Source organism: Peromyscus eremicus, chromosome 5 (assembly GCF_949786415.1).
Source record: "Peromyscus eremicus chromosome 5, PerEre_H2_v1, whole genome shotgun sequence".
Classification (NCBI taxonomy): Eukaryota; Metazoa; Chordata; class Mammalia; order Rodentia; family Cricetidae; genus Peromyscus; species Peromyscus eremicus.
In genome coordinates this window covers 129,821,633-129,842,769 of record NC_081420.1, presented here as the reverse complement: position 1 = coordinate 129,842,769, position 21,137 = coordinate 129,821,633, and the positions used below count along the sequence as shown (strand labels likewise).

Below are 21,137 nucleotides of genomic sequence, written 5' to 3'. Positions count from 1 at the left end.
CATCCACCAGAGTGTTAAGAAACAAACTAACAGTTCCTTGTCAGGCATGGTAGTGCACACACTTAATCCCAGCACTTGGGAGGCAGAGGCCAGCAGAGGCCTTGAGTTCAAGGCCAGCCTGGTCTACTGAGCAATTCCAGGACAGTCAAGACTACATAGTGAGACCCTGTATCAAAAAAAAAAAGAAAGAAAGAAAGAAAAAAGGAAAAGAAAAATGGTTCCTCAGCCTCTACCTTGAACAGCTCTCTGTGGGAGGTGGTGCCCCTGTATCAGTGTGACCTGGAAAACCAGCAGAGCGCCTGGATCTCACCCCACTCCTGCCCGCCCCAAGCACTCATCATGTCGTCATCACGTAACAGGCCTGATGAGAAAAGCTCGTTGTCTCCACTTCATAGCAACTCCTGACATAGATCAGAAGCCTGACCGCCCTGAGCTTGAGCAGAGACCAGGAGGCTCAGCACCGTGGCAGGCTCTTTAAGCCTGTGGTGCAGAAAGGAGGCCAGCACCCTCATCCTTCCCACTGTATCTTAACACAGCCACAAAATCAGCCAGCAGCACACTTGGTCTGTGGCCCCAGTTTAAAAGCCCTGCAGAATTAATAACCTTTGAAATCTTTAAAAAGGCCCAGCGTGCACGCACAGCTGCAAAAAGATGAGAGTGACGTCACCAGGTTTGGGGTCACTTGCAAAACACCTGGCCAGCTCAGGTTTCTTTGCACACCTGCAGAGATCCTCCCCAGGGATCATCGACTCCCTTTAATTTCTCGGAAAAGAGTTTCAGTATTCCAGTCTCAAGTGTGCTCGATGTCTGGGGTGGCGGCAGGCAGCAATTTATTTATTCACCTTCTATTTTTGAGGCACTGGGGACTGAGTGAGCAGCGATTTCTGGTGCTGAATTATTACTCGGTGCAGAGTGCTTGCACATAAAAAGGACTGACTTAATCTCCTTGCCATTCAGACAGGAGCGGTGGCTGGCCCAGGAGCTCACTGAGTCAGGGCCTGAGCTGGAGTCACGGCCCAATTCCTTTTCTGCACGTCCTCACCACCCATTCGATTGCTCATGTACTCCGTCACACAGCAGTGACCCACGGAGCAACCAGTAAGTGTGGGCACTGTGCTGAGTGCTGGGGACAGACGGCTAACCTGGGCCTAGCTCCTTGCCGGTGTGGTGTTTGAGATAAGAAGTAAAGAGATATGCCAGCGGTGGTAGATGGCATGAGGGTAAAAGAGCAGGCTGCCTTTAAAGGCAACAGGAAGACAGACGGGAAGCTGCAAGCCCAGGGAAGGAAAAGCCCACATGGAAAGAACCTAAAGAAGGGTATTTCCAAAAAGGAAACTCCTGGACAGGCAAGTCTTTGCACCTCCACCATGCTCCATCATGGCTCTGCTGAGGCAGCAAGGAATGCTGGGAACATGGCAGTGAAGTCGGGAGGGGAAGAGAGAGGATGGAGTCTGGGTTGGCTCTGGAATGTGGTGGGACATCACTGATAGATCAGAGGAGGAGACAGTCTGACTTTGGATTCCAGAAAGGGTACCCTCCTCTAAGATGCCCTAATTTCCCCTCCTTGACTCCACGGTGCCCCCTACCCCTGGCCTTGGTATTGCCACAAGTGATGCCCCCTGTTCTGTCCTGGCCCACCATGTTCTTCTCTGTTACAGACCAAATATGTTTCAGACTTTGGCATTAAAATCCTAACACCTAATGTGATGGCCCTAACAGGTGGAATCTTGGGAGGCGACCATGTCATGGGATGAAGACATTATGGGACTATGTCCCTTAAAAAGGAGACCCCTGAGGACTCTCTAGCCCTCTGCTGACCATGGGTGGTCACAACAAAAAGATAGCCATCCACAAACCAGGAGGCAGCCTCTCACCAAACACTGAATCTGCCATCGCCAGGATATTAATCTTCCCAGGCCCCAGAACTGTAGGACACAAACACTGGTTGGTTAAACCACATAGCACAGGGTACTCTGTTATAGCAGTTCAAGTGGACAAGACATAGCCCTTGCCCGCCTCCCCCTGCCCCCCATCAGGCTCTAGTCTGCAGAGAACAGCCAACCCCCAGCAGGTGACAAAGTCTTCTTCTGGTCACACTGACCTAGCTGGGTTCCTCCAACAGAATCTGAACACACCTCCATATCAGGTGGTTTCCAAAAAATGGGCCCCAGACCCAAAAGAGGAAGCAGAGATTGTCACACTATTCCCTTGTGGTCGCTAACTGCTGTGATGAGCTCATAGGGTGTGGAGAAGGACGCAGAGCCTGCTGTGGCATCTCACAGATTTCAAGCCTGGGCAGAGATTGGGCAAGAAACTGGACAGCTGCATGGCGGGAAGCGGAGGGGCGGAGTCACAGGGCCTCTGGGCAACTTCTCAGCTCCTTACCACACCGGGCCTTCTGCCAGGCAATGGGAGGCAGAGGCAAACGAGAGGCGGCCCTGGCCACCAGGACTGGCAGGCCAGAGGCACAGCACGCACAGTAGTTCTCTCAAGCCCATGCCAGAAGCAAATTCTTATGGATATGGGTGCTCTGGGTGGGACAGTGATGGCGGTGCAGAGAGACGGGATTGGGTGACATTTCCATAAACAAGTCCAATAGGTAAACAGCTGAGGTACAGAGCCCCGAGAAGAAAGGCAAACGATGAAGAGTTTAGCATGACATCACTTGCCAGCGCTCACACACTCAGCGTGATACCATCTAATATTCAGCACCTCTTGACTCAACCTAAGCTTCCTGAGGGCCTATGGGTTGAAGCAGATGCAAATAAGGGCGAAACCTCTGTGACTGTGAAGAGCAAGATTGATCTGGTTGAGCATGGTCAACAATGCCTATTTATCACACGATCCATTAAGTACAAATGTGAGCCTCGGGAGGGAGAGGAATTAAGAAGCCCAGGTACCCAAAGGAGCATGTACAGCCTCTCTACAGCCATTAAAGTAATTCAATAAAAGACAAGCGATGGACTTGAACAGAGAGGAGACACGTGGGTAAGATGCCCATGAAAAGGTGTCCACCATAATTCATCTTTGGGAGACACAATGTAAGCTATGAGATGACACCACTGCCCACACTGTAGTATGGCTACAAGAAGTACTAACCATGTCAAGGACAGAGAAAGTACGGCTTGGCTCATTAACAACTGGGGAGGTGCAAGATGGTCGCCCCAGGCAGTGGCCTGGCCCAGTCCGGCCCAATTGGAGACCCGCTTCCTCAAAGACCCAACAGAGTTCCCTAGGACAGTCACATGGACTTGGTTAAATGCCTAAGAATTGAACCAGTACAGCAATCACGATGACACTCTAGAAACAGCGCAAATGGACATCACAAGTCCAGAAAGAGAGAGCAGTGACATGCTCAGATAAGGTAACAATGGGACAATAGGAAAATATGAAACTCAGCAGCAAACACACTGTACCTGCACACACATGCTCACGTACACCATTAACTCCTACACACATAAATACTGAAGGAAAGAGACACCAAAGAATTCAAGTAGTGTACATGGATTGATGCATATAAACTTCAAAAGTGAGTAAAATGAAGCTTGAGTGTCACAAATACGTTCCTAGGTGTCAAGTTTATGAAGGAGGGATAGAAGCAGCACAGCCTCTTGTGCCCAGGAGAGAAGGGTGTGGCTAGGACACACGAAGGGCCTTTCAGGGCGAGACAGAAAGGTTCTAATTTTTGTCCTTCTTCAGCCTCTTTCTTCTGAGGCCACACACACTGCTGGCCATAAGTGACATCCCTGTGCTATGGTCTGCCTTCCCTGGAACTTTCTGTCACTAATCATGGGCATTGCTTACCTCTAAGTGGGAGCGTGGAGACCACCCTCTGCCTTCCCGTGTCCGGCACTGGCTCTACATCCCACCAACTTAGTGTTCCAAACCTCAGTTCTCCCATCTGTCAATAGAATGTGAAGGTCCCCATTATGCCTAGTTCATAGCTAGGACAATAACTACTAAAAGGATATGTCCCCAGATCCTTGTGTTAGACTGTGGTCCCCAACACCATGGAGTTGAGGCCTTCTGAGGGGTGGCTTCATAAAGGGATTCATGCCACAACTGTGAAACTGGGGTATATAAGATAGGCTCCCTCCTGCCTGTCCACCTTCTGCCCTGTCATGTCATATGTGGCAGGAGAGGCCTCACTGGACACTGCCACTGTGCTCTTAGATGTCCCAGATCCAGACCTATTAGCTTTTTAAACTTTTTTGTGTGGAATTTTTCCAGTCTGTGGTCTTCTGGCATTGCCACAGGAAAAGACTAAAATAAAGGACTTTGGGATCGACTCTCCAAATGCCAGAGATTGTTCAGGCATCTAGTAAGTAGTGAGCTGCTGAGGGCCGCTAGGAAGTGAGGTCAAACTGCCCTTCTGTGGGTGGCCTTGTACCACATGGCCTGTCTGATGCACTGGAAACATTTTTCTGTGCAGTTCCTGTGTACATCTTTCAGCAGCCAATAAACTGGGACCTCTGAAGCAGATCACTCAGCCTATTTCCTGTTTTCAAACAGAGAACTCAGCAGAGCAGCCGACGACACTCAACCATCTTGTTGGACCTTACAACAGAAATCGGAGTGGGACATGTGACTCTCCTGGACCCCTGGACCCACAAAGCCTGAAGATCCCAGGTCAGTCACTGTTTGACCCCCAAGCTCAGCTGGCTTCTGCCCACTGAGACTCAGTGAGCTCTTTGAGAGACCCTCTGGGAACGTGCTGGGGACAGAGCAGGAGGGCTCAAGGCTGGCGAGAGCCTCTACCTGTAGGGCAGTCCTTAGAAACTGGGGGCAAACTGGGAATATCCCCTTCCACCTCTAGTCCTGGTTCCTTTGGAAATGCCAGGCACCATTCCTGTTCCTGGGAACAGATCTAGACTTGTGTTTCTCAAAGAGTGGAACTGGTGACCCCGAAACAGAGCACAGGATCCAGAGCCCACCCCAAGGCTGTCTGGGTGTTGTGGGGTAGACAGCCTGCTTTTGTTAGAACCCCCAGCACTTCCTCCCCCCATCCCAACGGGGATTCTGATGCGCACCCACACTTGAGAGCACTTCCTGCAACAGGCTTGAGAAGGAAGCACCAGGGGTCCCATGCTGCTCACCCTCCCCTGGCAGGACAGGTGGGCATGCCTCAGATGGCACTCCAGTGAAGACCTGGGAAACCTGCCCAAGAAAGAAAGGGGCTTAGAGTAAAACTCCACCGCCACTCCTGGCGTTTCCTCCCGTCTTCTCTTTGAATGGGGGCCTCTCAATTCTTCTGTCTTCTGGGGAAGAGCAAGGCTTTTTCTACATTCTACTAGATGTTCATCCCCTCTGCAAGCCCCCAAGAAAGGTGGCCTAGGCTCTGCAAGTGGCCCTGTGTACCAGGAGGAGGACTGAAGAGGGCAGGAGCCCTAGAAGTGGGGAGCAAGGCACCCAGAAGATGGAAAGAATGGTTGTCATGCACAGGAGCTGCGGTGGGGTGGGAGGCACATTTCTGAGGTCTTCCAAGGCCCCATGGGAGACATTCCCTGCTTCTGCCCTGGCACCAGATGCCCAAATCAAGAAAGCAGATCTGGAAAGGCCTGGACCACTAAGGCCAGTTCCACATGCCACCATTGGCTTCACAGACAAAATGATAGAGGAAGAGTGCAGAGTGCCCACAGAAAACACTAAGTCCCCATTAGAGAAGTCAGGTAATTACAGGATTACACCTGTAATCCCAGCACTTGGGAGGCAGAGGCAGGAAGATTATGAATCCCAGGCAGCTTTGGCTAAACAGTGTGGCAGTGTCTCCAAAAACTTCCATCAAATATGACAGCGTATGGACCAACTACTATCTTGCTTTAGCACTTAGCACAGGGGTTCTCAACCTGTGGGTCACGTATTCTGCATCAGATGTTTACTTTATGATTCATAACAGTAGCGCAATTGCAGTTATAACGTAGCAATGAAATAATTGTATGGTTGGGGGTCCCCGCAACACGAGGGGCTGTATTAAAGGGTCGCAGCATTAATTACAGAGGTTGAGAACCACTAACTTAGCAGAACTCGAGGGACCCACTGCATCAGCACTTACCAGTGCAATAAGGCTGTAGCCACCCTTACCAGAGGGAGAGGGGGAAGTGGAAAGCAGAAGATAGTAAATAACTCACCCAGGGGCCGTAAGTTCGCAGCCGGACTGGAGGCCATGTCTCCTGACTCCTCCACAGGGCTGAGAGGTTGGCAAGGCACACAATCTATTGAGTATCCAAGCAGTTACAGCACTGGGTCAGCCAGGCCCCGGCTCTGTGCCTCAGTTTACCCACCTATAAATGTGAGGCTCGATGGAGGGTCCCTGAAGGTACTTATTGGACTACTGCTTAGAAGTCACTCAGAAAACAGCTCAGGGGTCCTTCTATCTGTCACATCAAGAACAGCCTCCTGAGGCACAGGCTCGAGGCCCACTAGCCTCCCCAGGCCAGGCCAAAAGTCCCGAGAGGAGGTGATGACATCCTCACTCCCCCTTTGAGTTCCTGCACCATGGTGGTTAATCTTGCCAATTTAACTGGATTTACAATACCCTGGGAGCCAAGAGAAACATACCTCTGGACGTGACTGTGGGGTGTTTCCACAGATGACTAAGCAAAGGGGAAGACCCACCCTGAACGTGGGTAGCACTATCCCAAAGGCTAGGAGGAAAAGAGGGAAGTGTGGTTCAATGAGATGCCTTAGCAGGTAAGGGTGTTTGCTACCAAGCCTGATGACCCGAGTTCAAGCCCCATGACTCATACGGTAGAAAGAGAGAGCCCACTCCTACAAGCTGTCATAAGACCTCCAAACTCTTCATGAGCTGTGGGGCATGCGTAAACACACACACACGTCAGAAAAATCAAGAAGGTGGGAAAAGCCTCTGTTAATGTAGCCATAGCCTCTCCCCCTTTCCCTTCCTCTCCCTTCCTCCCTCCTCTCTGCTTCCTGGCCACCTGGAGGTGAGCTGCAGCACTCTGCCCATGCCCTCCCTGCCATGATGAGCTGAAACCCGAAACTGGGCACAATAATCCCTTTCTCCTTCCATTGTTTTTGTGTTAGCTGTTCTGTCAGTGATGAAAAGAAAACCTAACCCTTGTGCCTAGGAGGGTGCCCAGCCATGTGTTCATCTGAAAGGACATTTTTATTTCTCTTCTCATTTGCAGCTATCTGTAAAAGCGCACACTGGAGTTGTTTCCTTACTGTTTCTCAAATGCCTAATGCATGTCAGACCCTAGTAGCAGAAAGGACTGTGCAGGCCCTGGTGTATGAAGGGCCCTGAGTCCGAGCTTGAGGGGTAGGCCTAACTTAATCCTCACACCAGCCTGTGAAGGAGGGCTCTGATATTGTACCCATTTTATAAGACACTGGGGCACTGAGACAGCTACCCAGTCATCCGTTTCCTTATGTGCACAGACGGGACACTGGAAGCCTGCTGGCCTACTGTCTGCCTCCTGTCCACTTCAGTAAGAGCAAAGATTCTGTTGTCAGCCAACTGGGGTCTGTTCCCGTCCACACCTCAGCCCTTGCTGTCGGGCAGCCCTGTGCCTCAGTGCCTCACTACAAAGTGAAAATATAAACAGCCCCTGTAGAGGAGGGTGGTTGCATTGAGAACATGCAAAGACAAATTTACAGACAGTGTCTGTCTTGGAGAAGATTCCACCTTGCTCCTTTGTACACTCACCAACCACAAGACCTAGGGCTAGACCTGTTTCCTTATCTGTTATTTGGCAAAGTTTTGTGCATGCTCTATTAAAAAGGAAGGGTGAGCTGGGTTGTGGTGGCGGCGGCGCACGTCTTTAATCCCAGCACTCAGGAGGCAGAGGCAGGTGGATCTCTGTGAGTTCCAGGACAGCCTGCACTACAGAGCGAGTTCCAGGACAGCCAGGGCTTTGCAGAGAAACTCTGTCTTGAAAAAAACAAAGGAAGTATGAAGAACCAGATGAGATGAACTAGGCATATTAAATATTTGCTTAAAGGTAGATAGATAGGGCAGGGGCTGCATTGTAATATAAAACTGGGTGGTGGGACATTTATCTGCACTAGCCCGCATCATTCACCTGGGTAATTTCCAGTTATTGCTGTCACCTGACAGACACTACTCCATGTGAAATCCAGAACAACCATATACTCCATGGATCACTCAGGGTCTGTCTGCCCATTAGAGGGGAAGGCTAGGTTTGATCTGGCTGGGTGGGCAGCGCAGGACCAAGCAAGGTGATTACACTCATTCCTCCATGCCTGCCAGCATAGATTACAACCAGAATCCCAAGCACCCCAGGATCCTGCAGGAGCCCCAATGTGAGTTGGCTCTCACTATTCCCTCTTGTACCTCTAGCATCCTTGGAGCATGGCAAGTTCGGAGCATCCTGGGAGCCCTGGCTGGACAGGACTCATAAACCAACGCACACCAAGGACCAGACAAGAAGTATTGCCCTCCAGACCAGACCTCCCATGTCCCAGACCAGAAGAACACTTAGGTAAACTTGAGGACTTAGGATTCAGTGGGGGGGGGGGGGGGGTTAGAAGTTAGTTCAAAGACATTTAAAACTCTTCCATGGCTGCACCAAGGTAGCTGGGAAGCTGTCTTAACTGGGGTCACCCCTAAGCAGCCCCAAGACAAGGATTTGGTGCAGGCTCTTTACGTGGGAGATGACCCTTGGAGGCAGATCAGGGATTGGGAACAAGAGCAGCATCTGGTGTAGGGGATGGATGATCACATGACTGGGTAGATGTAACATAATAAAGTTGTACAACCAAGGGACAAAGAAGCCAGAGATTGTCCAGCATCCCTTTCTGTAAATGCTGACGAGACATCTGAGCATGTTGCTGTGGTCCCAGGGTCCTGAGTCGAGGGGCCTCCCTTAAGAAGCCAATAGCATGTTCCGGAACAGTGGCTGCCAATGGGTTCTAGCCCAGCACTGACAATACCTGCAACAGTGCCATCTCCTGGAATAATCTCTCTTTACACCCATTCAAGATGGATCTGCAGAAGCCTGGGGCATGCCCCCAGCACAGAAAGTAAAACTGATACTCTCCTAGCCTTCAGGCTCAGCAGAGTGACATTGAAAATAATTAGAAGTACCTCAGAAAGGCTACTGTGACAAAATGGGAGGCACTTATCCCAGTACCAAGGGATGGGTGGAGGGGTGACATGTGAGTCATGTAGGACAAGATAAGGATTTCCCAGGCCTTCGCCTCTTGCAATAAATGCACAATTATTTGTGCAATAGTGTTGTAGGAAACCACACTGATTCTCAGAAAGGTGTGGGGATCAAGTGAGGCTTAAGAAACACTGTTGACAGCTGGATGGTGGTGGCACATGCCTTTAATCCCAGCACTTGGGAGACAGAGGCAAGCGAATCTCTGTGAGTTTAAGGCCAGCCTGGTCTACAGAGTTCCAGGACAGTCAGAGCTATACAAAGAAATCCTGTCTCAAAACAAAACAACAACAAAAAAATACAGAATACTTTTGGTTTCCAGGCAAGGAAACAGGAGAACAGAATTAAAAGCAGAGAGTGACAGATGCACCCTGAAAGTGTTAGTATAGTAAGGGCCACCCCAGTTTAGGCTGAAACATGACCTCCTCAGGGCTTCCTCCTTAGTGCACTGGTGTGCACTAAGAGGCTCCATGTCTCCATGGCCAAATCTGGAATCAACGTTGTAGGGAGTACAGAAGCAAACATGGACCAAGAGCACATGGTTACAAAATGGTCCATCAGCAGGCCGGAAGTGGGTGATGCAACACTCCCACACAGCACTTCATAACAAGAAGCAGTCAAGTGCTGGATTATTTGTGGTGAACACACTAGGTAGACTCACAGGGGCCTGGCTGACGCCCCAACAGTGAGGGTGGGAGGAAGGGTATGCCTTTCCAGAACTCTGATAGCCCATCCCAAGCAGACCCAGTCATCTGCCCCCACCCCATCCCTTGCCTAGAGGGCACTGCCTATTGCAGACTCCTTAAAGGCACTGTCCTTCCAGAAACCCAAGACAGCCCCACCTCCAACTCCAGCATGACCACGAAGGAGCTACAGGAGCACTGGCAGAAGGAGAAGAGCCGCTGGCGACACGTCAAGCTGCTCTTTGAGATCGCCTCAGCCCGCATTGAGGAGAGGAGAGTCTCCAAGTTTGTGGTGAGCCCCGTCGTCACCTCCTGCGCGCTCCTGGGAAGGTCCAGGGGGGCCTCAACTTTCCACCCAGGACACAACACACTAACCATAGTCTTCCAAGAAATGGAGGTTTCATGGTACCACATGCAGGGTCCCATGAAGACGAGAGATGTGTGGGTCATGTTCCTGATCCCATGATGCCAGGTGTCTGTCATCTGCACCCCTTCCCCACTGATTCTGCGGATATCACCCAAACTACTTACTTGGTTTTTATTCAAATTACTTTAAAAAAAAAAACAACACTACATTTCAGTGAAAGATCAGTGTCACATGACATTAAGAAAAACCAGTTACAAAAGTAAACACAAAAGGAAGCTGAATTCCTATTGAATTCCAGCGGCTAGTTGTGGCTGTGGTAAGCTGCCCTGCTGGGAGCTGCCACCTTTGAGAGATGGGGACATCAGCTTGTTCTAGGAAGATAGAGGAGTCACACCAACCCCAATCATTCCCACCTCACTGGGACCAGTACAGTTACAGTAGCTACCGGTGCATGCTGAGCACAGCTCTCCCTCAGGGAGTTCACTCACTCACTTAATCCTCAGTAGAAAACAGGAACTAGAGTTAGGGATGGGGAAACCGGAAGCTCAAGAGGTGAAATTACCTACCGAAGACTAACGAAACAAATGTCCCAGTGTCCCACCAAGCACTCCCTGTTCCAGCCCACGCTTCCCAATCCAGAACTCGGAGCCCTATTTTTTATGATTGAAAAAAAAAAAAAAAAAAAAAGAGAGAGAGAGACTCCAGCGCCAGTAGCAAGTAAATTCCTTTTCTTCCAAGATGCTTCTAAGCACTGTTATTCTAGGGCTAACATTTGCCAGGAACTACCTTTACTGTTAGCTAGTACAACGGGGATCAGGCACAAGCATACGGTGTGTGTGTGTGTGTGTGTGTGTGTGTGTGTGTGTGTGTGTGTGACGGGGATCAGGCACAAGCATACGGTGTGTGTGTGTGTGTGTGTGTGTGTGTGTGTGTGACGATCCTCAAAGTATGTTATATGCATGCACGAAAATGACAGAGGGGCCACCAGATGGCTCAGCCAGTAAAAGCACTTGCTTCCCAGCCTGACCACCTCGATTCGATACCCAGAACCCCTATGGTGGAAGGTGAGAACCAATCCCCACAAGCTGTCCTTTGAGACACACACACACACACACACACACACACACACACACACACACACACACACACGGCGTGCACTCGGGGTGTCCTGAGGCTAGCCTCTCCGATACCCAGAACCCCTATGGTGGAAGGTGAGAACCAATCCCCACAAGCTGTCCTTTGAGACACACACACACACACACACACACACACACACACACACACACACACACACACACACACGGCGTGCACGCGGGGTGTCCTGAGGCTAGCCTCTCCGTTCCGCCTGCAGATGTATCAGGTCGTGATCGTCCAGACCGGGAGCTTCGACAGCGACAAGGCGGTGGTGGAACGACGCTACTCGGACTTCGAGAGGCTGCAGAAGGCCCTCCTGAAGCGCTTCGGGCCGGAGCTGGAGGACGTGGCCTTCCCGCGCAAGCGCCTCACCGGGAACCTGTCCGCCGAGACCATCTGCGAGCGCCGCCTGGAGCTCCGCGACTACCTGCGGCTGCTCTACGCCGTGCGAGCCGTGCGCCGCTCCCGCGAGTTCGCCGACTTCCTCACCCGGCCCGAGCTGCGCGAGGCCTTCGGCTGCCTGCGCGCCGGCCAGTACGCACGCGCGCTCGACGTGCTGGGCCGCGTGGTGCCGCTGCAGGAGAAGCTGACGGCGCACTGCCCGACCGCCGCCGTGCCCGCGCTCTGCGCCACGCTCGTGTGCCTGCGCGACCTGGAGCGGCCGGCCGAGGCCTTTGCGGTGGGCGAGCGCGCGCTGCAACGCCTGTGGGCCCGCGAGAGCCACCGCTACTACGCGCCGCTGCTGGACGCCATGGTGCGCCTGGCCTACGCGCTGGGCAAGGACTTCGCGTCGCTGCAGGGCAGGCTGGATGACAGCCAGCTCCGGAGGCCCACGCACAGGGGCTTCACCCTGAAGGAGCTCACGGTGCGCGAGTATCTGTCCTGAGCCGGCCTGGCAGGTGCCCTGGCATCCAGGCTGCGGACAGAGACTTGGATCACCATCGCTGGCAGGCTGCTTGGTGCCATCGCGAATGGGTGTTGCTGGGCAGCTTTGAACATCCCCTCTTTGCTGTGTCTGCTAAACAGAGGGACTCCTGCGACCCCTAGAAGAGCCATCTTGTGCCCCTTGGGTACAAGGTTCTTTGAACCATAAGCCCACAAGCTTAGCTGTCAAACCTTTGCAAGTACTATGGACCTTGCCATCTGGGAATGGGAAGGACTTGCCTACCACACAGAATGGATTTGGTGAGACTGTCTCGAAATAAAGAGGTCTGAGGATGTAGTTCAATGGCAGAAAGCTTGGCGAGCATGTGAGACGCCTTTGGTTCAATCCCTAATACTACAATAAAAGAAAAAGAAGCGCCCGTTTTTGTAAGCAGCCAGGGGAGAAATTTGCAGCCTCATCATGCACAACCGCGCAAAGCACTTCCTCAAAGCTGCTTCCTCCTGCTGCCCCAGATCTTCCCTTTCTCCCGTCACCCCAGCATCAGTTGCAAGAGTTTTCACCCATTAGTTCAGAGTCTTAGCTCCTCCCATTAGTATCACCCACTCAGTGAAACCAGAATTCTGTCCTCCAACCCACCCCAGGGTGGAGACTGAATGATTCTTTGAAGGATAAAAGGATGTTAGGGAGTCAGATGTGGTAGTTCAAGTAGGGAGTCTGAGGCAGGAGAATCACAAGTTTAAGACCAGCCTAGGCAAAAAATAAATAAATAAATAAATAAATAAATAAATAAATAAATAAATAAATAAATAAATAAATAAAAATAATTTTTTTTAAAGTCTTAAAAAGCAAAAGAAAGAGAAAGAAGAAGGAAGGAAGAGAGGAAAAAAATCAGCCCAGAAAGCCACACTAGCCCAAGGCACTTTGGCACTGGTGGAATTTGTAAATGAAGTTGCCAGTAGGGATGTCCAGCCACATTGCCCTGGGTGGATTTTCTCCCATAAGGCATCTGTGCCTTCAACAGCTTCCCCAGGTCTTATACACATAGAGAGAAGGAAGTGGCATGAGGTAAGGGATGGCTTTGGGGAAGTAAAGGAATCCTTAACACCTCCCCTTCGGAGAGTCAGTGCCCACGGAACCTCTCTGATAGATTGGGGTGCTCCTGATGAAAACTACTGTCAGGAGAAGACAACCTTGGACCTCATGGTGAATGGGCGATCTGGACTAATGATCCGAGCTGATGGTACAGTCTGGCTTGGAGATTTAACTAGCAGCTGAATCTGGAGTGAGTGAACCAGGAGACCACTTGGGCTTGTGCTGGTATCAGGTGTAGGAAGAGTTAAATCTTCCAAGGTAGGGATTCACGAAACTGCACCCAAACCCTGTTCAACAGCGACCTCTAGTGGCAACTACCATAATGGTCCCATGAAGGTCTTTAGAGGCGAGAAGACAGGAAGCCGACAGGAAGCCTTCCCTCAAGCAGTTTTTCCAGGAAGACACTGCAAGTGGGAAATAGTGGGTTTCCTGAAAAGCTGGTCTTAAGGGAAATTAAAGAATTCAGTGGCAAAATAAAAGATGTGTCTGTTTGTAAAAGGTACTCAATAAAACACAAGAAAGAAAACAGTGCCCCATAGAGAAAGCTAACTAGGAAAGTCTAGGAAGAAAGCTGAGTAACCAAAGAACTGGATTCTCATTGTAAGGCTCAACACTGGCTGAGCCAAAACTTCGGCCATGGTTTGAATGTCCCCACTTTGAACTCTAATCGTGAAATATTAAGGGTAGAAACTGAAGTGGTGGCCCACACCTGTCATCCCAGCACTCAGGAGGCCGAGGCAGGAGGATTGTGTGTTCCAGGGATATGTAGTACATTCCACCTTGGCCTGGGCTGTTTATTGAGTTCCAGACCATCCTGGGGTGCGTGTCTAAATAAAGGCGGGGTGGGGTGGAAACTTATTTTATCCAAATATCGTGTCTGGAGGTGGCACCTTCGGGAAATAATTGGAACTAGACTAGAGAGCATGAGGACAGGCCCTGCAATTGCTCTGGTGACCTTGTCAAAGGAGCCTACCTGTTCTGTCTTTCCTTGTGATTTCCTGCACAGCCCTGGGACTCTACAGAGTCTCACCATTTAGAAGTCCCTTATCAGGAACAGCCCCTTGACTTTGGACCTCCAGAACCAAGAGCTGAACAAACCCCTGCTCTATATGATTATGCAGCCCATGGTACCCGGATACTGAACAGAAAAAGAGCCAAGGCTCATACACACTCCGCCCTGCAACTAAGGCCAATGGCGACGTGATGAGGTGGGAAACCTCTGGGAATCTCTGGACTGCAAGTCAGCACTCACCCACACCTGAGGGCTGGCTAACCATAGATTGGTCCAAAATAGCTCAAGCAGGGAGGCTGGGCTCAAGTGCTCTCTGGTGGACGTATCCTTGGCACTGTGGAGGAAATAAAAATTAATCGTATTCAAAAGCAGTGTTTGGCACTAAATGTGCATCTCCAAACGGAATGGGCCATGCATGTGGGGAGTATGAGTAAATGGGTGTGGGTGCATGGGTGTGAGTGTAGAGGTGTGGGTGCATGGATGTGAGTAGAGGTGTGGGTGCGTGGATGTGAGTAGAGGTGTGGGTGCGTGGGTGTGAGTGTAGAGGTGTGGGTGCATGGGTGTGAGTGTAGAGGTGTGGGTGCATGGGTGTGAGTGTAGAGGTGTGGGTGCATGGATGTGAGTAGAGGTGTGGGTGCATGGATGTGAGTGTAGAGGTGTGGGTGCGTGGGTGTGAGTATAGAGGTGTGGGTGCGTGGATGTGAGTGTAGAGGTGTGGGTGCGTGGATGTGAGTGTAGAGGTGTGGGTGCGTGGGTGTGAGTGTAGAGGTGTGGGTACATGGATGTGAGTGTAGAGGTGTGGGTGCATGGATGTGAGTAGAGGTGTGGGTGCATGGATGTGAGTGTAGAGGTGTGGGTGCATGGGTGTGAGTGTAGAGGTGTAGGTGTATGGATGTGAGTGTAGAGGTGTGGGTGCATGGATGTGAGTGTAGAGGTGTGGGTGCATGGATGTGAGTAGAGGTGTGGGTGCATGGATGTGAGTGTAGAGGTGTGGGTGCATGGGTGTGAGTGTAGAGGTGTAGGTGTGTGGATGTGAGTGTAGAGGTGTGGGTGCGTGGATGTGAGTGTAGAGGTGTGGGTGCGTGGATGTGAGTGTAGAGGTGTGGGTGCGTGGGTGTGAGTGTAGAGGTGTGGGTGCGTGGATGAGAGTGTAGAGGTGTGGGTGCATGGATGTGAGTGTAGAGGTGTGGGTGCATGGGTGTGAGTGTAGAGGTGTAGGTGTGTGGATGTGAGTGTAGAGGTGTGGGTGCGTGGATGTGAGTGTAGAGGTGTGGGTGCGTGGATGTGAGTGTAGAGGTGTGGGTGCGTGGGTGTGAGTGTAGAGGTGTGGGTGCGTGGATGAGAGTGTAGAGGTGTGGGTGCATGGATGTGAGTAGAGGTGTGGGTGCATGGATGTGAGTGTAGAGGTGTGGGTGCATGGATGTGAGTGTAGAGGTGTGGATGCGTGGATGTGAGTGTAGAGGTGGGGGTGCGTGGATGTGAGTGTAGAGGTGTGGGTGCGTGGATGTGAGTGTAGAGGTGTGGGTGCATGGATGTGAGTGTAGAGGTGTGGGTGCATGGGTGTGAGTGTAGAGGTGTGGGTGCGTGGATGTGAGTGTAGAGGTGTGGGTGCATGGATGTGAGTAGAGGTGTGGGTGCGTGGATGTGAGTGTAGAGGTGTGGGTGCATGGATGTGAGTAGAGGTGTGGGTGCATGGGTGTGAGTGCAGAGGTGTGGGTGCATGGATGTGAGTAGAGGTGTGGGTGCATGGATGTGAGTGTAGAGGTGTGGGTGCATGGGTGTGAGTGTAGAGGTGTGGGTGCATGGATGTGAGTGCAGAGGTGTGGGTGCATGGGTGTGAGTGTAGAGGTGTGGGTGCATGGGTGTGAGTAGAGGTGTGGGTGCATGGGTGTGAGTGTAGAGGTGTGGGTGCATGGATGTGAGTGTAGAGGTGTGGGTGCGTGGATGTGAGTGTAGAGGTGTGGGTGCGTGGATGTGAGTGTAGAGGTGTGGGTGCATGGATGTGAGTGTAGAGGTGTGGATGCGTGGATGTGAGTGTAGAGGTGGGGGTGCGTGGATGTGAGTGTAGAGGTGTGGGTGCGTGGATGTGAGTGCAGAGGTGTGGGTGCATGGATGTGAGTGTAGAGGTGTGGGTGCATGGATGTGAGTAGAGGTGTGGGTGCGTGGATGTGAGTGTAGAGGTGTGGGTGCATGGATGTGAGTAGAGGTGTGGGTGCATGGGTGTGAGTGCAGAGGTGTGGGTACATGGATGTGAGTAGAGGTGTGGGTGCATGGATGTGAGTGTAGAGGTGTGGGTGCATGGGTGTGAGTGTAGAGGTGTGGGTGCATGGATGTGAGTGCAGAGGTGTGGGTGCATGGGTGTGAGTGTAGAGGTGTGGGTGCATGGGTGTGAGTAGAGGTGTGGGTGCATGGGTGTGAGTGTAGAGGTGTGGGTGCATGGATGTGAGTGTAGAGGTGTGGGTGCGTGGATGTGAGTGTAGAGGTGTGGGTGCGTGGATGTGAGTGTAGAGGTGTGGGTGCATGGATGTGAGTGTAGAGGTGTGGATGCGTGGATGTGAGTGTAGAGGTGGGGGTGCGTGGATGTGAGTGTAGAGGTGTGGGTGCGTGGATGTGAGTGCAGAGGTGTGGGTGCATGGATGTGAGTGTAGAGGTGTGGGTGCATGGGTGTGAGTGTAGAGGTGTGGGTGCATGGGTGTGAGTGCAGAGGTGTGGGTGCATGGGTGTGAGTGTAGAGGTGTGGGTGCATGGGTGTGAGTGTAGAGGTGTGGGTGCATGGGTGTGAGTGTAGAGTTGTGGATGCGTGGATGTGAGTGTAGAGGTGGGGGTGCGTGGATGTGAGTGTAGAGGTGTGGGTGCGTGGATGTGAGTGCAGAGGTGTGGGTGCATGGATGTGAGTGTAGAGGTGTGGGTGCATGGGTGTGAGTGTAGAGGTGTGGGTGCATGGATGTGAGTGTAGAGGTGGGGGTGCGTGGATATGAGTGTAGAGGTGTGGGTGCGTGGATGTGAGTGCAGAGGTGTGGGTGCGTGGATGTGAGTGTAGAGGTGTGGGTGCGTGGGTGTGAGTGTAGAGGTGTGGGTGCATGGATGTGAGTGCAGAGGTGTGGGTGCATGGATGTGAGTAGAGGTGTGGGTGCATGGGTGTGAGTGCAGAGGTGTGGGTGCATGGGTGTGAATGTAGAGGTGTGGGTGCATGGGTGTGAGTGTAGAGGGATATTCAGGGTGCATGGATGTGAGTGTAGAGGTGTGGGTGCATGGATGTGAGTGCAGAGGTGTGGGTGCATGGATGTGAGTAGATATGTGGTTGCATGGGTGTGAGTGCAGAGGTGTGGGTGCATGGGTGTGAGTGTAGAGGTGTGGGTGCATGGATGTGAGTTTAGAGGTGTGGGTGCATGGATGTGAGTGCAGAGGTGTGGGTGCATGGGTGTGAGTGTAGAGGTGTGGGTGCATGGATGTGAGTGCAGAGGGATATTCAGGGTGCATGGATGTGAGTGTAGAGGTGTGGGTGCATGGATGTGAGTGCAGAGGGATATTCAGGGTGCATGGATGTGAGTGTAGAGGGATATTCAAGGTGCATACGGGAAAGAGCTACAGCGTCATGCAGGGGAGTTCCCCTCAGTGCCCCTGAAGAAGGACCAGTCCCACATAGTGTGCAGGGAAGGACTTGTCCTGTTCACCTGAGAAAGGAAAAGGCAGCTTCAGGACCCCTGCTCACCTCTTCCTAATGGTGCCCTATGCTGCCCTCCTTTTGCCTGAACTTTTCATTTGGAGAAATTTGAATAAACGTCTGTCACACCAGATGGAGTCTGATCTCCCCAAAGTTCAACCTGGTGAACCACGCGTTTACTGAGCTTACTTAGCGCAGGTGAGAGGCGCCTGCCCTCAGTGCTCAAGGAAAGGCACAGCAGCCTATGAGGGGAATGCTTTGCTCCACCACACCCTCCCCACCATGCTATCTTTACCACAGTCCAGAAATAGAGCCAGATTGCCATAGACTGGCAGTACCAGGAGAGAGGCCTGCCACACAGCATTCATGGACACGGGACCCAATGGGACGCCCACCCTCACCCACAGAGACACACAGACTCTGGTCTCTGAAGCCCCAATTTTTCCTTCTTTAATTTGTTTCCCTCAGGTAGTCATCAGTGAGACAAACCGCAGCTCACAGCCACGCCCATGAACTTGCTCTAGAGGGTTAGCCCCAAAGCCTGGGGACCAGGCTCCCTCGCGAGCCCTCTGAGTAGAGATGGGCATCCCCATTACACCCTGTGTCCATGGATGCTCTGTACCAGGCTTCTCTCCTGGCACTGCCAGCACCACCCTGCCCAGACCAAACGCTCATGTCACTTACAGCTGAGAACAGACACCCTGAGGTGTTCGAGTGACTTTCTCAGGGTCACATGACTCCCGTTCCGTAGAGCGGGAAGTGAAGCTTAGGCTGTTTGGCCCCAAGTCCTCACCTCCATCACAGGGTCTGATGCTGGGGGATGGAGGGTGGTTGCTCCCGGACCCCTCACCCAGAAGAGCCTTTCAAGGCCATACCACCCATTTGTTTACAGATATGGAAAACACTCAGGTGCATTGCATGGTGTCTGGACCAGACCTGGGCTGCCCGTACCGTGGTGACATGCTCCAAAAGGCAAGGCAGATGGCGGAATCCTGGTTTCAAATTCTAGATGCCCTTGGGGGTCACCTAGCTGGACTTGGAAGGTGCAGGGTCAAGATGGACACTTCACTTCTGGGCTCCATGCTATAGGATCCATGATGGATGTGGGGTGGCGTGTGCTCAGCTGTGATCCCCAGCTCTCAGCTCCTGTGATTCTCTGCCTGGGAGCTGCTAAGGCCGGTTCCCCATGCTGACCCAGCATGTCCAGCAGGCCCGTCCCTGTTGGAAATGGCCTGGACAAGAGCTGGGCTATGCTGACCCACTGTCCCACTCAGCCTTTCCACGTGGGCCCTGCAATGCCGCTGCAGGGTTTACCACTTGTTATCCACTGTTTTTCTTTTGCTTATGCAAAAGAAACTTCCTATATAACTCTAGCTCCAAGTAGAAAGTCAGAATCCCTTGCCCCAATTAGAAAGTGACTCTAACAATAAATATAGTGACACCTGGCGCCCTCATTATGACCAACAGACCTTGCCTGAGGCAGGTTGCAGGCCTCCACTGATAAGTCCCATCTGCTCTGATGGACTCTGGGGACTGGCAAGCACTGCTCCGTGGACAGGAGTGTCCACCGTGTGGTCCCCTCCTGCCAATGCTGTCCTGAGCCATCTGGGTCTGGCCCAAGCAAGCCGTAGATTGGTTACCCGCTGTTCATCCCTGAGCACCGGTCTCAGCCCTGTTCACTGTCTCTCTCCCAAATCGTGTGTCTGCTCTGAGTTTGACTGCATGTCCTTGGTCCTCGATGTCCCATTAGGAGCTGGTATTCAAGCTCCGGTGCCTGACTTCAAGCTGACTCCAGATAAAAGCACCTACTCATGGAGGACGTGATCTCGGCTGGCCAAAGCCTGACCCTGCAGTGTGTCCTGGAAAGGAGGTCTTGGCTGCAGCTAGCCATGCTGAGAGGAAAAACAGGAAGAAAAGCACCCTCCCCCACAGAGACCGGACCACACACGCCCTCCTGCCTGCCATGTACCTATGCACATGTCTTCTCCCAGCAGGGCAATTCAAGGCACTTTTATGTCTTGGAGCGTGAGAGCTGAATGGCAGCTGGTGGCTGGGACAGACCCAGTGCCTGTCCTTATGCTGGCATGACAGGCAGACACTCCGACAGGACGATGTCCCTCAGCCAGGTGGCTGGAAAAGCCTTCTCAGAGGAAGCCTTGCGCCTCCAAGGCTGCAAAGGGGCCATTGTGGAGCCCCAGGGAGGGAGAGCAGGATGTCAATGCTCAGGCCAGAACCTAGATATCAGGCACCAGCAGAGAGAAAACCGTCTCTAGTGACTGGCGCGATGAAAGAACACGAGCCGGGGACCCTGTGTTAGGTGCATGTGGATCCCTTCCATTACAGACACACAACCACAGTTAACCTTCCATTACAGACACACAACCACAGTTAACCTGACAGGGAAAGAACCTGCAGTCTGATGTCCCAGCAGTGGACTGACAGGCTGCCAGTCGAACTGGATCCGATCACACACACACACACACACACACACACACACACACACACACACACAAATACACACACACACAAACACGTCTGCATGCACACACAGACACATATACACAAACACGTGCGCGTGTACACACACACACAGACACACACACACAAACACAAACACAGACACACACACAAACACACACACGCATATGCACACACAAACACATGTATGTACACACACAGGCACACACACAAACACACAGACACACACATGCGCATACACACACATAAGCACACACAAACACGTGCATGTACACACACACACAGACACATACAGACACACACACAAACACATGTGCATATACACAGACACACAGACAGGCACACACACACACAAACACATACACACACAGACACACACACACACACACACACACGTGCGCATACACACATGCATATGCACACACAAACACATGTGTGTACACACACACAGACACACACACAAACACAGACACACACAGACGAACACGTGCACATACACACACGCATACGCACACACAAACACATGTGCGTACACATACACACACACATATACACACATGCGCTCTATTCTGCTTCCTCTGTCCTGCTTTCTCTGCTCTCAGAGACAAGATGGCATCAAACTCTCCAAGATCACATGCCCTTTTCTTGGCAACCTCAGATGACTCTCTCGTGCAGGCT

The 21,137-nt window shown here is 51.9% G+C and overlaps 1 protein-coding gene across 1 annotated transcript; it reads left to right on the top strand.

Annotated features, from left to right (window-relative positions):
* Positions 1-4,518: 4,518 nt before the first annotated feature.
* Snx20 (sorting nexin 20) lies at positions 4,519-12,649 on the top strand. Its single transcript, XM_059262670.1, has 4 exons — positions 4,519-4,629; positions 8,321-8,462; positions 9,967-10,118; positions 11,545-12,649. The coding sequence occupies exons 2-4, from the start codon at positions 8,333-8,335 to the stop codon at positions 12,211-12,213; spliced, it is 951 nt and encodes a 316-aa protein (XP_059118653.1). The 5' UTR covers positions 4,519-4,629; positions 8,321-8,332; the 3' UTR covers positions 12,214-12,649.
* The last annotated feature ends 8,488 nt before the right edge of the window (positions 12,650-21,137 follow it).

Coding starts and splice junctions, on each gene's coding strand:
- Snx20 (XM_059262670.1), top strand. CDS start 8,333: ATGGCAAGTTCGGAGCATCCTGGGAGCCCTGGCTGGACAGGACTCATA. Junction 8,463..9,966: donor CAGACCAGAAGAACACTTAG/GTAAACTTGAGG, acceptor CTGTCCTTCCAG/AAACCCAAGACAGCCCCACC. Junction 10,119..11,544: donor GGAGAGTCTCCAAGTTTGTG/GTGAGCCCCGTC, acceptor TTCCGCCTGCAG/ATGTATCAGGTCGTGATCGT.